The sequence below is a fragment of the Pantherophis guttatus genome, chromosome 6 (assembly GCF_059756535.1).
Source record: "Pantherophis guttatus breed Tessera chromosome 6, ASM5975653v1, whole genome shotgun sequence".
In the NCBI taxonomy this organism is placed as follows: domain Eukaryota; kingdom Metazoa; phylum Chordata; class Lepidosauria; order Squamata; family Colubridae; genus Pantherophis; species Pantherophis guttatus.
The window spans coordinates 60,943,394-60,959,419 of NC_142068.1; the positions used below are offsets into that span (position 1 = coordinate 60,943,394).

Sequence of the window (16,026 nt, forward strand, 5' to 3'; positions counted from 1 at the left end):
AGGAATTCCTTGGTCTTTTTTATTAATTTACTCTTCCTTCATATATATTTCTCTGCAGATCAAACTTCATTCATTTGCTATACATGACCAAATTTTATAAATATATTGCTTATATTTCCTCATTGTCATTCATTTTTGTATTCAAAATCCATATTCATTCAATACCCATATATTCTTTATCTGTTCTTGTTCTACCACGCACACATTTTAATAGCTCTATTGCAATAATTTTCTCTTTAAGATGCAACTACCTTGGTCTTTGATACATTAATTATGAGATTTATTCATTGAGATATTTATTTATTTATTCATTGAGATATATATCTATATGCTGTATCCACCAATACAATTTTAATTGTCTACTTCTTTATGCAATACAGAAGTATTGAAGGTGTATAGAGCCATACACCTCTAATATCACAAACATTCCTAATGTGTTTATAAATTAGTTAACCAAGAGGAAATCATATAGCATTGTCTTTCTTCCTGTTCAGTGCTAAACCATTCACTCACTATGCATTCTATTTATTTCAAATGTAGCTTATTTCCATAATATATGCCTTTATCTATTCAGCAAATAGCTCCATATTTCATGTAAAACATTTCATGTAATATCTATTCACTTTACTGTAATTTGCAGATTGCTACCTGGCAAAAATGCTATACTGTGCTCCCATATTGTACTCATTTTCATTCAATCAAAATTTTGCCAAACTACCTTCCCATGGACACTGGAGAAAAGGATTTCCCTGAAGTTTATATACTCACTCTTTCTTCCTTTCCCTTTGTATAGGAGAATAATAGCATTCTTCCTGTCATCAGACATCAATACTGTCTTTACATATTTCTAATGTTCCTTCTGCATTCTTTCTCCACCTAATGTCATCATTTTTAAAAACTTCATTTCCACAGTATTTCATCATTTTTTCTTGGATACTAATGTTTATTCATTTCAATTCTACTGTTTAGTATATCACTAGCATTCCTACATAGTAGCTAAAGTATTTTTTCCAACATTCCCTTCCTTCAATTTCAACCTTCATCGCTTTTATTTTTAATTCTCTCCATTTTTGGGGAGCTACGGTACTTGTTTAATTTTCTTCATCCACTTCAAAGCAATGTCGTATTTACATCGAAATTGCTGGGCATTTATTCTGCCTCGGTACCTTGCTCTCTTTGACTATTCCTTCAACAAACATTCCTCTGGATACATTATGTAATATTTTACTCTTATGTTTTCTAGCAATGATTATATACAAAATAAGTTCTCATTTACAACGTACTCCGCTTCAGGATTTCAGCAGACATCCTTTTCAAATTTCCCATTAGCACACCTCTACATTTTGTGACAATCTAACATTTTCACTTTGTTCCAAGCAATTTCCTTATATCTATTTCCAATCATTCCTTTGTGAGACTAATCTATTTTCTAGATCATAATGGATTTATGACTTTTCCTAGAGTAATTTTACATTCAGTGTAGTTTCTTTCCATATTTTCCACATGCATTGTTTCAACTCTGATAGAATCTAAAATAAATTTATAGATTCTGAATCTCTAATCAGTCTATTTTTAAATCTTTTGTCATAAATAATCAAGTTAAATTTTTTAAATATATATTAGTTTCTTGCTTTGTGTTTCTTGCCATTTTCTAAGCAGATATTAATTAGACATCATTTTCATTCATTCTTGTCTCCAATTGGAAAATATTTTTTTCTGTACTTTATCTCCATTTAATGTTGCATAATTTCCCCCAAAACACAACTCAATTTCTTTCATTATTACAACTTACTGTCATGTAATTTGCAACTATTTTTGCATCACCATTCTATTGGTTCCTGCTTTCCTATCCACTAACAACAATCTAGATCACTTCAACAGAGACATATTGTTGAAGTCATCTAGTTTCACTGCAAGTGTTCATCAACTGCATGGCATATAAACTCAGTGTAGTTTTCCAGAGTTATTATATTCTCTTTTCTCTCACCATCATAAAACACAAAAAAAATCTATTTTTCTCTCATAGTACTAATTTATAGTATTTATTTACATCTCTTATATTCCAAATCATAAGCTTCCATATAATATGGTCACATATCTGTGTGTGATTGTATGTCTATCTATTTACCCATTATGGCTTTTGGTCAATCAAAGCTTTTACAAAATACTTGCTTAAAAAGATAGGGAAGATGTGGACTAGGTTACACTTTTAGTCAAGCCTGTGACATATACATCATTCCTAGCTTGGGCAGTAATAATTCATTTTTGCACATTTTATTCAATATGCCACAAGCAGAATTAAAACCCAGTTTTACCCTGCCATGCTCAGGCTATTCTATATATGTAAAATTTTTAATTTAGAGGCTTATCTTGAAAACCAACATATTGTTATCCCAACTCACCAACTATGCAGTGTATAAACACACTTTGAAGATATGAACATCTGTTCATAATCATAATCCAGTGTAACTTGTATAATTTACAAATACAATAAGTGAATTGGGCCACTAATTTAAAAGTCATTATTTATGACTTAGTGTGTTTATATGACAAGCTAAATCAGTCTACTTGATAATGGTTAATAGGCAATCTTATTCTTCTTCCCTCTCCCTGGAAGCCTAACTATAACATGAACCTTAAGGATGAATGTATTATATTTACCTAAAGTGGCAGCTGTTTCAAGGTGACTTTTAGACCAAGGTTAAAGGGCTCTGTGGAACACAGCAATGGAAAAAAGATGATGGGATTTATACTAGAAGTAACCAGAATAGCCTAGCAAGTCCTGCACAAAATCCAACCAATTGTGGTTTATTGTAGAGCTAACCACGGGTTAATACCATGTATATACCTGGCAATGCTAAGTTTTCATAGATTCTCTATATAGTAAAACCTATCATGGGCTGCAAAAACAAAATATGATCTTAACTTCATTGTGTACTGAAGGCTTAACAGAGAATTTGGTAGATTGAGGGTGGGGGGAGATAGTATGTACTTAAGCTTCACAATTCTTACTGTTCTTATTAATGTTTTTAGTTTAAAAGATTGTATAACAGTAATGTTCTCAGTTGTACAAAAATAACTTTGCAATAATACAAACCAGGCAGAATTTTGCCTTGTGTCATGATCAGAAGATGGTTTGGGCCTGAGATAGAATCTAAACGTAATGAGTGGATATTATATTAGAAATGAATTATTTTGATTTAACACTGAATACATAGCTAGACTTATCGAAGATCCTGGTTTGGCCTCATTTGTCTCAGTATTATGCTCTAATCTTGCTAAATTGCAAATATCTTGGACTACTCTGGACAAGCCCACAGAAAACAAGCATTGGCACAAGCACTAGCCATAACAACTTATTTTTCTCAATTTAGAGGAGTGGTGGAATAGCCATTGGATAAAATTCACATCCTCTTCCTCACATGTACAAGCAAAGAGGAACACTTTAAATGGCTAAATCTATGGTCTCCCTTTGGAAGATGATGCACATTTACCACATACCAGAAATTGCAAAATGAGTTTTAGAAGACACAACTCTGTTCCCTAGTTTTACCTACTGACTGGCACCTTGCCTCAGTTTAACCACTAGGAAAGCCTGTACATTATGTATTATATATTAGTATTTTTTTTTAGAAATAAAAGTTCCAAGAAAACTTTAAGCAGCATTTCTTGTTATTGGAAGGTATGTTAGTAGACAATATCATTGGAGGTAACTATTTTAACTAAGAATGTATTCCTTAAAAAGTTTGTATGGTTTTTTTTAAACAATTTTTTTAAAACTAGAAACCCCTCCCCTCAGTGATTTTTTTTTTTATTTATTTATATGCCGCCCTTCTCCGGAGACTCAGGGCAGCTTACAATGCGTTAAGCAATAGCCTTCATACTTTTGTATATTTATACAAAGTCAGCTTATTGCCCCCACAATCTGGGACATAGGTGTATGTGATTACCTGCAGCCATTTCATGACACTTGAATGTACAGATGTTTTTTTAAAAAAGTTCTGATTTCAACCGAAGCCCCAGCATCTCTTGAGAATAAGTTTCCCACAACGAACTCGTTTTGGTTTTGTATGACTGAACAAGAATCATTGGAAGTTTTAAATCGGATTGGAAGTCACCCACTTGTCGCTGAAGCAGTAGGCGTCATTAATTATATTAAATGCTGCTATCCTGATGGGGTATAGAAGTCTAGACTTTGTCTGAAATGGTGTAGGGGTTTCCTGCCTGAGGGGGGGGGGGTTGGACTAGAAGACCTCCAAGGTCCCTTCCGACCCTGTTATTTTGTTATTCCGACAAGTAATAACGGCAACGAATCATTTCTATGATGCCCTCAGCCAAGCGAAAAACGCGCCGCTTCTACGCTTTTCCCCTCGGTTGCCCCTCTCGCCTCCTTTTCCCTCCCACAGAAGAGATCTCGCGAGATCTCGCCTGCGCGCGGGAGCTTTTCCTCTGGCGAGGAACGGAACCAAAGAAACACAGCGAGAAAGAAGAGATCGCTTGGGCGCCTGGGGTGGCTCCGCGTTCTTTCCGGTGGTTTCTAAATTGCAGGAACCTCCTCCTGCCAGAGAGGGCTTTCGACTTCCTGTGGCAACTGCTGCTCTCTTGGCGGCCGCGAGCCGAGCGAAACGAATGGGAGACCTCTGGGAAACGGGGGCTGGGGTTTGCCCCAATGAGAGAAGCTACCCTGGGACGTCCGAAGCAGGGCAAGTAGCGCTGACAGGAGAGCAAGAAGAGCCCAAACAGGTATCTCAACGCGGCTTTACGGCAGCTGCTAACTCCTTCCCGGGAGTCTATAGGGGTCCCAGCGGTCCCTTAAGCTCACCAGATGTGAAACCCACATCTGCCTTCTTTGTGTGGCAGTCGCCTTGGGCTTTGGGGCCAGGTGAACAAACGCAGCGTTCAGTTCCTTTTTCACATGGCAGGACCTGGCAAATGGGTGAAGTTGGGACAGAGAGAAGTCAAACCATAACTGTCTGTGACACAAAGAGAAGTCAGTTTTTCTGGGACTCCTCAGGCGCAACCTCTTTCCATGGTTAGTTACTTCCGTGGTGTTTGTGGTTTCCAGTTGCTTAAATAGAGAGGAGGACAAGCGGAGTCCTTGTGAAATGGAAATCCAGGGATGGGGTAGAAATAGCTGGTATATTAGTCACAACTACTTTGTATAAAAGAATAATATAATATAATTAATATAATATAATATATAAAAATTAGGGATGACATGATAGCAGTATTTCAGTATTTGAGAGGCTGCCACAAAGAAGAGGGGGTCAAATTATTCTCCAAACCACCAGAGGAACAATGGTTGGAAACTAATCAAAGAGAGAAGCAACCTGGAATTAAGGAGAAACTTGCTAACAGTGAGGACAATTAACCAGTGGAATGGCTTGCCTTCAGAAATCATGGTGCTCCATCACCGGAGGTTTTTAAGAAAAGATTGGACAGTCACTTGTCTCAAATTGTATAGGGTTTCAAGCTTGAACACAGGGCTGGACTAGAAGACCTCTAAGGTCCCTTCCAACTATTCTATTCTACCTTACTCTTGTAGAGGGGCATCAAAACTGCTTCAATGCATTTACTAATCTTCCTTTTTTTGTGACAGAAGTAGAAATGTATTTATTCCTCAATTAGTATTGAGGATCCACAAGAAAGCCTTCCTCATTACTCCTTGGGATTAACTCTGTTACACAAACTGCTGATAGGCTTAGTTGTCACATATCAAAACTGAAGAAATTTCTTGGATGAGAAGTGAAATGTCTTCCAGGAAAAACAAAGAAAGTCCAGTTGCCTCTTGAAAAAGCACCTTTGGGACAACAATGACCTGGATGACTGGGAATCTCCATAGACATATCAAAACTGAATAGTTATTTTTGATTATTCTTTTTTATGATTTGTTTTGAATGTGATCAAATGAGTGTACAGAGTATGTGCAGTTGAATTTTATAATTTTTCATTTTTTTAATATACAATTTAGGGATCTACCGGTATGCTGTTGCTTGGTGGCAATGAAATAAAGAGCAGGGCTGTGGTAAAATATTCATCTGCACCACCCCAAGCAGCATTTTCCCGCCTTCAAGAAAAGACTGATCTAAAACTTCCACCTGCTAACTGGTTGCGTGAAAATGCAAAACTGGGACCAGCAGGGGCAACTATTCTTGGCAACAGCAAGAAAAGCAAACCATTTTCAAGGTAATTATTGAGAATCTTTTTTATCCCTATCTTAGTCAAAATAATCTCAAGTTTGTTAAAAGACATTTTGTGAGTTATGATTTATAGATAAATTTGTGTGGAAGGTAAAATACAGGATCTAAAGAAGTTTTCACCAATTCATTAATTCATTCATTTATACACACAACACACATATACATGTGTGTATATACATATATACATACGTGTATGTGTGTATGTATTGTTAGAAACTTAACATTTTCAGCAAATGGAAAGCTGTTGGAGAAAACATACATATAATTGCATTGGGCTCTTAGTAGATTTAGGTCCCAATAAAATTGCTGGTTTAAGAACCAATTAATTATAATCCCAAAGTTTATTTTATGATATGGTGATTTGAAAGGAAAATTGACTAGAGAAGATGGAAACTGGGGGAGAAGCAATAGCGTAGAACTATGCCAGAATATTATGGAGGCAGTGCATAGGAACCCTTGAAATAATGTAATTTAGACACAGCAAGGAAATCTCTATGAGATAACTACAGTTTCTGGGAGGAGCATACCTAGGGCTCCCTAATTTGGGCTGTAAAAATTCAGATGACTGTTAGATGGTACAGCAAATATTTTTCTGTACTGTATCTCTGTGTTATCTAATGACTGTCCCACATTTTGTATATCTACCAACACTCTTTTTTTGTATATATTTTTAATTAAAACTTATAAGCAAAATAAAAACTAACACAAAATAGTATAAAATAAAGATTAAAAAACAAAGAAAAAGCAAAAAGTGGAAGAAAAAAACGGAAGAAAAATAGAAAAGGAAGAAAAAAGATACAAAGAAGTGGCTTCTGATATTCTTCACAACAGTTATGAGTACAAATATATTTTAATCTCTCTAATGTTACATCATATTACACTTCCTTCTATAATCTAATAATCAAAACCATAAATTACAAATTCATTTTCATTCAGATATGATAGTATCTAATACTTATAATAAGCCAGTTTGGTGTTTAAGGTACCAGGCTAGAAAGATATTGTAAGATCTAGTTCCATCTTAGTCATGAAAACCAGCTGGGTGACTTGGGCCTGTCTTTCTCAGCCCAACTAACCTCACAGGATTGTTGTTGTGGGGAAAATAAGAGGTGTCTTGGATATGTACGTTACCTTGAGTTATTTGTAAAAATAATAAAGGCAGGATACAAATAAATAACATTTATTTTGGCAAAATCTGTCAACTTCATGAACCATTCCTCCATAATGGTTAATTTTGAATCTTTCCATCTGTACATCTTGCAACAGTAATCATATATTGAAATAATCTTCCATGATTCATTAATCTTAAATCTACCTACCAAAATTCTGATCTGAAGCCAATCTTATTTTGATATGTGGGCCAGTGTGTGTATTGTGTAGGAATAAACCAGAGTAGTGAATAAGATTAGAAAGGAACAGTTGTATTCTCTGCAAGAATTTGGTGGAAGTCTGGCCTACAGTATAAGTACAGAATGATACATTTCTAATCAGCTCTCCCTCTCCCCTCTACCCCTGTGTTGTTCATTATAATAACTAAGCATATATAGGAGTCCTACCTATATATTTGTTTACAACCTATATTTGTTTAGTAACAAGTTACAAGGGCATTGAAAAGTGACTTATGACTGGTTTTCATACTTGCGATCATAGTAGCATCCCAGTGGTCATACGATCAAAATTTTGGTGCTTGGCAATTGACATGTATTTATGATAGTATGATAGCCTTCCCAGCTGGCTTCCAACAAGTAGTCAATGGGAAAGTCAGATTCACTTAACAACCACATGATTCACTTAGCAACTGCAGTGATTTGCTTAACAATGATGACAAAAAAGGTGCAAAATGCAGCAAAACTCATTTAACACCTACCTTGCTTAGCAAGAGAAATTTGGAGCTCAATTGTGATCATATGTTGAGAACTATCTGAACCTTTTTATTTGAATTTTCTACTTCCATTTTTCTTTGGTGATCAATAAAATATGTTTTATATATAGTTAATACATTTTGTTCAGGAGAGAAATGCATTCAAGTAGTCTTTGACTTAGGACCAGTTGTTTAATGACCTTTTGAAGTTACAACAGACCCCAAAAATGGGATTTGTGACCTGGTTTTAAAGTTTTGATGTCACATGACTGTATTTCTGGTACTTGATAACACAGGCACACATTTACAGCTGCTTGCAGCACTATGCAATCACATGACCATGATTTACAAAGTTTTTGCCAGAAACCAGCTTTTACTTCCAGTTTCTAGAAAAAAATGCCCCATAGCAAATAATGAGTTCACTTAACAACTTCTGCAAAAGTCTTAAAATTGAGTCTAGTTAAATGGTGACCTGCTTTATAAACATAATTATGGACTTAATTACGGTTGTAATTTGATGAGTACCTGTACATTTTTGGTTTTTTTCTGAGGAAAAATAATGGCAATAAATACTGAATTTTAAAAAGTATTTTTCTCAAGAAAAGGATCAAGATCTCTTCCTCTAAAAATCAATAGCAATAGCACTTAGGCTTATATACCGCTTCACAGTGCTTTACAGCCCCCTCTAAGTGGTTTACAGAGTCAAAGAGCAATAATAGAGATGGTAGGTTGTGGTTCTCTTTTTTCTTGCTTACAACTGAATGAGTGGTAATGATGGGTTTCTTAGCATCTCCCTACACATCTTTTCTGCCAAGAGGTCAGAAAAAAGCAATGGTCTAATCTCCTGTTATTTAAATGATTTATAATTTTTAGATATATAATTTGGATTACATTTGAAAGCTATGCATTGATTAAATACTATGGAATGCAATCCTTCGACAGTTCTTCTTTCTTTTTTGGTTTTAGAAAAGGATAATTCCCTTTTTAGCCAGGCTTTTTGAATTAGATTATGGTGATTTAAACATCAGTTTTTAAGTAGGTTTCAATTTTAAAAAATCTGTTAGCTGCTTTGAATGCCTTGGAGGTGAAAAGATGGGGTAGAAAACTGAAATAATAAAAAGTTAGTACATTCATTTTGAAAAATAAATGCAATACTTGATTAATTTCATATCTTTATTTAAAATAGTTTTGGCATGGCATATGATTTTATCGACTCAGTTGGAAATGATGTGGATGTTGTATCTGATTCTGAGGTATGTATATTCTTAAGTAACATAATTTAACATATAATCCAAACTTGCTAGACTATTTAATTGATCTTACTACTTTAAAGGGGGAGAGTTTCATGATAAATAATTTTGTTTATATTGCATTTATATATTTATTACATTTATATTCCATATTATATATTTGTATTGTTATTTTAGTGTTTATTGTCAATTTTGATTCATATTATATTGATATACAGTATCAATACTGATTTTAGTCATAAGTGCACACTAAATAACAATTACTGTTACTATTTATTAGCATTAAATGCTTATAGTTTTTAATATTTAGTTAGTCATATTTTAGAAGAATAGGGTTGTCTTTTAATAGGATAATTGGCAAAATCTAATTCAAATGTGATGCATTGCATTCCAAAGGAATGTGAGAGAACAGGCTGCCTGCAAAATGCCAGGACCCATGTCACTTTAAGACCTCTCTCTAGCCAGCCTAGCAATGTAAAAGCTGAGCAGATAGGCAGCAGAATGTTGTGATGTTGGAGTTGTAGTGGGTGTGAGAGAGAAGGTGCTTTGCGTTTATTTGGGAAACTAAAAGAGCCTTGAAGCAACCTAAGGCAAATTTACTATTATTGTTCTCCATAAATAGGGCTCAAAAGAGAAGTAGTAGTGGAGTAGTAGAAGCTGTAGTAGACTAGGAGAAAAGTGTATAGTGAACTGTGAGTGTATGTTGGTGTGTTGCCTAGAGACTAGGTGGATTTGGCTTTCCTGGAGTTTGGAGCCCACTAACCTGTGTTTACATTAAAAAAAATCTGTGACAGTACCTTTCCATTCAGAGAAGTGACTTAGGTCCAATCAAACTTTCGTGAATTAAAATGGGGCAATTTATTAATTTCCCATTCAGAGTTTGGAATTTCTTCTGCTACATTCAATAGTTCACGGACCTTTGATATATGTTTTGTTTTGAATGGGGAGATAAGGTACTATAGAGAAGAGGATGATCTAAAATTTTGTAAAGTTCAGTCTTGACCAACTTCTAGAAGACAGGCAAGACTCACCTCTAAGAGCAGGTTGCTTCATAGCTCTCACAGATAGATGCTATGATGGAGAAATATTGCCTCCTGGCCACAGTGCCACTAGTTGTATATTTTAGAGTGGGACAGGGATGTAAGTCATTGAGATCAAGCCACATGAAGGGCTGGAATTAACATTTCAAAAACAAAGTTCTGGACCTCAGTGACCACCCCTGCTGTACTATTAATCAGGACTATTACAAACCAAAACCAAAACCAAAATACTTTTCTGTCCAAACTTCCATCTTATTCCTACTTCCACATAGGAATTTTTGCAAGTTATAATATTTGACTGGATAATATTTAGATAAACCATGGTTTACAGCTTTTCACTTTCCCTCTGCTTAATATTCCAGTTTTTAGTTACAGCAATGCTAGGATTAGAGAAATATCTACAATTTGTTACGGTAATTTGGACAACATTCTCCTAACTTATGTTTAGTATAAAACATAGTTGTTGAACGCTTTTGAAACCAACATTTCTGATTTACGATTTCAAGTTTATAGAAAATGTGGGATGCTAATTCAATGTTACACCAAACTGTAAAGTGGCTTCCTTAATCATAATTCACAGAGATTTTGCTGAATATCTGAACTATTTTCAAATTTCACCAAAAAGGCTTTCAAAATTCTGATTGTGTTCACAAATGTCAATAATTATGCTCTAACACTTTGTCCTTTGTCTTTTATGATTCCTCTCAAGTTTATCTGTGCGGAAAGTTCTGAGTTGTCGATCTGCCTAATTCCTTAAAAACACTATGTTTTCTTATTCTTATTCTCTGTTATTCTGCAGAATATTAAAAAGCTCCTTAAGATACCTTACAGCAAATCGCATGTCAGCATGGCAGTACATCGAATTGGGAGAACGCTTCTGTTGGACGATTTAGATATTCAAGAACTCTTTATGAGATCATCGCAGGTGATCACAATATATTTTATAATATTTTATTTAGTTTACAGTGTTGCTATTTATCCTTCAATGATATTATCAGAAACACTTATAATTCTTTCCAGGAGAGTTGGGACGGTGAAACAATTTGTGGTCCTCAGAGAATTCTAGGATTATGCCAACCAATTCTAGTTTAATTCTGTGCAACATCTACCAATACATTTTGATGAAAGGCATGCATCTTCATTTTTTTTAGAATTTTGTCTGATGAAGCAGTTGAAAGAATTCAAAGGCTCAAGTTGTTGTATATAATGTGTGTTGTTATCATAATATATAACGTCACAGCTGGAGACACTATTATTAGAAAAAGTAGGAAAAACACTAAAATAGATGATTACTAAATAAATCACATTATCTAATTTTGAACAATAAATTAGGCTTTACCTCCTAAGACTCATATTGGCCAGTCTTTCTAATGTATACTGTATTTTTTGAAGTATAAGACACACTTTTCCCCCCTAAAAGAGGTTGAAAATTTGGGTGTGTCTTATATCCCAAATGTAGCTTTTTTTCAGCCCCAACGAGACGCTAGCGAGTGAAGTGATCTTCTGAGCTTCTCCCCAATGCTCAAAACCAGCAAACTAATGTGCTGAAGCTGACCAGACTAAGGACGCTAGCCAGATGAATACCTGGCAGATTTTTTCCCCCCCTATTTTCCTCCCCAGAAACTAAGCTGCATCTTATACTCCGGTGCATCTTATACTCCAAAAAATACGGTAATTAAAGATGTTATTTGTAGGCTAAGGGTACATACATTTCAATGAGCCACTCCTTAACACCAAATGAATATATCTCTTAACAGATGCAAATTTCAGGACTGTAAACTAAAGCAAAAAAGTAAAAAAAAAAAAAAGTAAAAAAGGTGTCGGAGGTGGAAAACTACTCATTTTTAATCTTTTACAGGTAGTCCTTGACTTATTACCAAAATTGAGCCCATAATTTCTGTTGCTAAGTGAGACATTTGTTAAGTGAATTCTGCTCCATTTTATGATCTTTCTTGCCATACTTAAGTGAATAACTGTAGTTGTTAAATTAGCAATACGGTTGTTAAATGAATATGGCTTCCCCATTGATTTTATTTGTTGGAAAACCCCAGGACACTGCAACTATCATAAATGAATCAGTTTTCAAGCCTCTGAATTTTGATCACGTGACCATGGGAATGCTGCAATGGTTGTAAGTGTGAAAAATGGTCATAAGTCACTTTTTTCAGTGCCATTGTAACTTCAAACAGTCACTAAGTGAACTGTTGTAAATCGAGGAGTTACCTGTATTTCAGAAATAGGTGTGCTTTCTGAATACTAGGCTCTATGTATTTATATACTATTGTCAAGAAAACTGCATCTGTCAATGTAGAAACCAGAACTATGTTTAACTCAAGGGAATCTTTTTTTAAACTAATTAATTAATTAGTTAATTACCTTATTAAATTAATAAGGTAATTGCTATTTACCTTTTTGAATACATTTTTGTTTTTCATTTAGACTGGAGATTGGACATGGTTGAAAGAATTCTATCAGAGATTAATAGATCAGAAGTGGCAACGAAAAAAGAAGAGCAAAGAACATTGGTACCACAAAGCTATACTTTCCAAATTTTTATATTACAGGTACCTTTTGGTATTGGTTTTTTTGTAATTTTGTTAACATTGTTCCTTTGTGTTTAACCTACATTGAATCTACATCCTAAGTAAAACTTGTCATTTCAAAGCTTAGGCAACATTATATCTCTTTTGTTTCTGAACATTGATTGAAAAAAGAAGAGCGCATACAAGGTGATTTTCCCTCCTGATTTTATAGTCCCTCATTTCTCATGGAATGTCATTCCAAAAGGTTCTCCTTTGGAGAGCTGCAGCTGCCGGTAGCTAGACAATATTAAAGTTTCCACAAACATGTAGCACTTTGAATTCAGATGTAGTACCAAAAATGAATGATTTCTATTTAATATTTTTCTAAAGTATCTAATGAAATTTAATTAACGGACTGTCTTAACAGTCTGCATATTGTTACAAAGATAGGCTCATAAGTTTATGCTTTTGTAATGGTGAATCCATATGGTTGAATGGCAGCAAATTGCATGCCTGGGAAAATATATGATTCTTCAGGTCTAATATCTAATTATAAAAAGCAAAATGATGAGACCCAGGGACAGGTAACTTCTTCAGAAAACTGGGTCCAAAGCAGAGACAAGGCTGAATCCCAAATTATAGATATTTGACCTATACAAATTATGCCAAAATAGTGTTTCAGGGAAAGTAAATAGATGCTCTCAGAAAATGGCAAATAAAATAATTTCCACAAAAAGACAGCATACAATGTATGTCACATCAAAATGCACCAAGACAAAACACGGACAACATATATTCACATACTATTTACTCATCCCTTATCTAGTACACCCATTTTCCATTATCCTTTCTACATGTGGTCCCTGGTAGCTGGGCATTGTGTTAAACTGCAAAGACTTTTATAGATTTAAGGATTATCCTTGGAAAGAAATACAGCTAAAACTAAGGCTAGGTTTTTAAGTATGGTAGACTCCCATTTAAAAATGATAAATCTATTATGTTGCAGTTGCTTGGAATATAGAAACCATCTTGAGAACTTTAGTTTTATGTAAATAAAAACAAAAGTGGCTGATTGAAAAATGTAATATTTATATTCTCTTCTGTTGAAACCATGCTATGTATGTGATAAAAAATACATTACAAAAAGTTCTTGTGTGTTCATGTTGTAACTATTAGGATGTTATTAAAAATAACAATATTAAAATGTAATGTTTTGTGAAAATGGTTTAATTAACATTTTCAGTTTCTTTCTTGTCAGTATCAATGGTGATGAAGCTGCTCAACCTGTTCCTGGTTCCAAAGAACAAAATCAAGAAGAGACAACAGAAGATGAAACGGATGAACCTAGTAGGGTTTCTTGGCCAGCTCCTTTTGAAATGCCTTCCTCCCTTTCTGAAGATGCAAGTACTTCTAATCAGGTAAATATTGTGTCCTTTCTATCTTGACAGTAGCAGTTGTTTCTTATAGCCGCCATTGCCAATGTCTAGTCTGGTGACTGTTGAATAACAGGGAGAAATTGCTGCTTCCTGCCCTTTTTTATAAGTAGATGGAAGCAAAATACATCTTACAAATGAGTGTGCAAGAGCTCACTAGATAGCATGGTGTGGAGAGTGTTCAGGATCTCCAAGTCATTTATGTACATGAACTTAAGTATAAGTCCAATATAAATTAGATTAATTGGCTTTTTTTATTTGCTTTGATTGCGTTTCAGAAGAGATTATAAAGTGCTACAAGTAACATGAATATTTGTGAGCTTCCTAGTCATATAGAAAGTAAAAAAGTTTGTTCGAGAAAAATACTTAAATTACGCTCTTTTCTGGTTTGTTATGGTTTTATTCCCTGTTTTAAGCTCTGAATGGAGAATGGAGAAGAAACTTCAAAAAACAGATTACTTAAAGCCTATATAATATCCCATGTCCTTATTTATGTCAGGCCAGCTTTAATTGTTATTACTTTGCTTCAGGTAATCCTGTTAATAAGGAAAATCTGTAATTCAATCTTCGTATGTTGTTAGAAAAAAAGTGCCAAACCTCTACTACATAATCATTACTTTTGCTGATGATATAAGGCGCTCTTCAAGTATATTCCTGTTCTTCATATGTTCTTGAATTTGTTTCATAATTTTCCCCATCTCTTTATGGTCCCCCTTTACAGAAATTCTGGTGTAAAATGTTCCAGATTCCCAAGTATCCAAAAAAGGAGAAATCTGTGTTTTGGTCTATCCCAAACTTCCCCCAATCCTCTGCAGCACTCTTGTGCTCCTAATCTGGAACTCCTGCTGCTTCAGTAGTGGGTTGCTACTGGTTCGCCCTGGATTGGGCGAACCAGTAGCGGTGGCGGCAGGAGGCTTCGCCCACCCACCTGGATGTCTCTGCACATGCGCAAAAGCATTGCGCACGAAGCACACACATGTCCACGAGCGAACCGGTAGCAGCGGGATTTGAAACCCACTACTGTGCTGCTTCTATTTAGCAACCCATGCATCTTAGATTACAACTCTTAAATGATGTGCTCACCTTATGCTGCATTTCTTAGCAATGGCAATCCCATCCAAATTGCCATCTTAACCTGACAACTACCTGCATTTGAGAAAATTCCTTTTGTATCAAGGTCACAGAATAGAGAAAGACAGACATAGGAAGTCATAGACTCAAAGTTGGAAGGGACCACCTCCTAGTGGAGGAATCCAGAAATAAAATACAAAATTGGATAACTGGCCAAGTTCAACTTCAACATAATCAATGAAGAGTCCCTTACCTCCCTAAGTAATTGTCAGAACTGCTCTGATTTGTAGTATGTTTTTCCTGAGATTCTGAGATTTCATATAATCTCTCTCTTCCTAGGATTTAACTGCTAATGATGACCCCCTTTTTAATTTATGATGCTTCCAAGTCTGGTTCTTAAACAGGATATATAATACTTCAGGTGGGGTCTGATCAATGTAGCGTAGAATAAGATTACTAGAACCAGGAAAGCAAAGTCATTTCTCTCCGCAAATGTAGTTCTTGTTCTGAAAATGAGAGCTAGTCTTAAAGGAGAAATCAGGGTTTGTTTTTCCATGATTGGGCTCAGAAATTCTGAGAATGGAATACAGTGAATAAAACTGAAGACTATTTATAATATAAATGCAAGCAAACATTTTGTCATCCATTG

The 16,026-nt window shown here is 34.9% G+C and overlaps 1 protein-coding gene across 4 annotated transcripts in view; it reads left to right on the forward strand.

Moving 5' to 3' along the window:
* The first annotated feature begins 4,227 nt into the window (after window positions 1-4,227).
* EDRF1 (erythroid differentiation regulatory factor 1) overlaps window positions 4,228-16,026 on the forward strand; it is a 33,282-nt gene continuing 21,483 nt past the window's right edge. For 2 of the 4 annotated variants that reach the window (XM_034436432.3, XM_087871632.1), the window contains exons 1-6: window positions 4,433-4,743; window positions 5,972-6,186; window positions 9,248-9,314; window positions 11,151-11,276; window positions 12,791-12,876; window positions 14,132-14,291. In XM_034436432.3, the coding sequence (XP_034292323.2) occupies window positions 4,630-4,743; window positions 5,972-6,186; window positions 9,248-9,314; window positions 11,151-11,276; window positions 12,791-12,876; window positions 14,132-14,291 (768 nt within the window). In that variant the 5' untranslated portion in view covers window positions 4,433-4,629. Of the gene's footprint in view, window positions 4,744-5,971; window positions 6,187-9,247; window positions 9,315-11,150; window positions 11,277-12,790; window positions 12,916-14,131; window positions 14,292-16,026 lie in introns of all 4 variants that reach the window. The other 2 variants (XM_034436433.2, XM_034436431.3) reach the window with 2 other exon arrangements.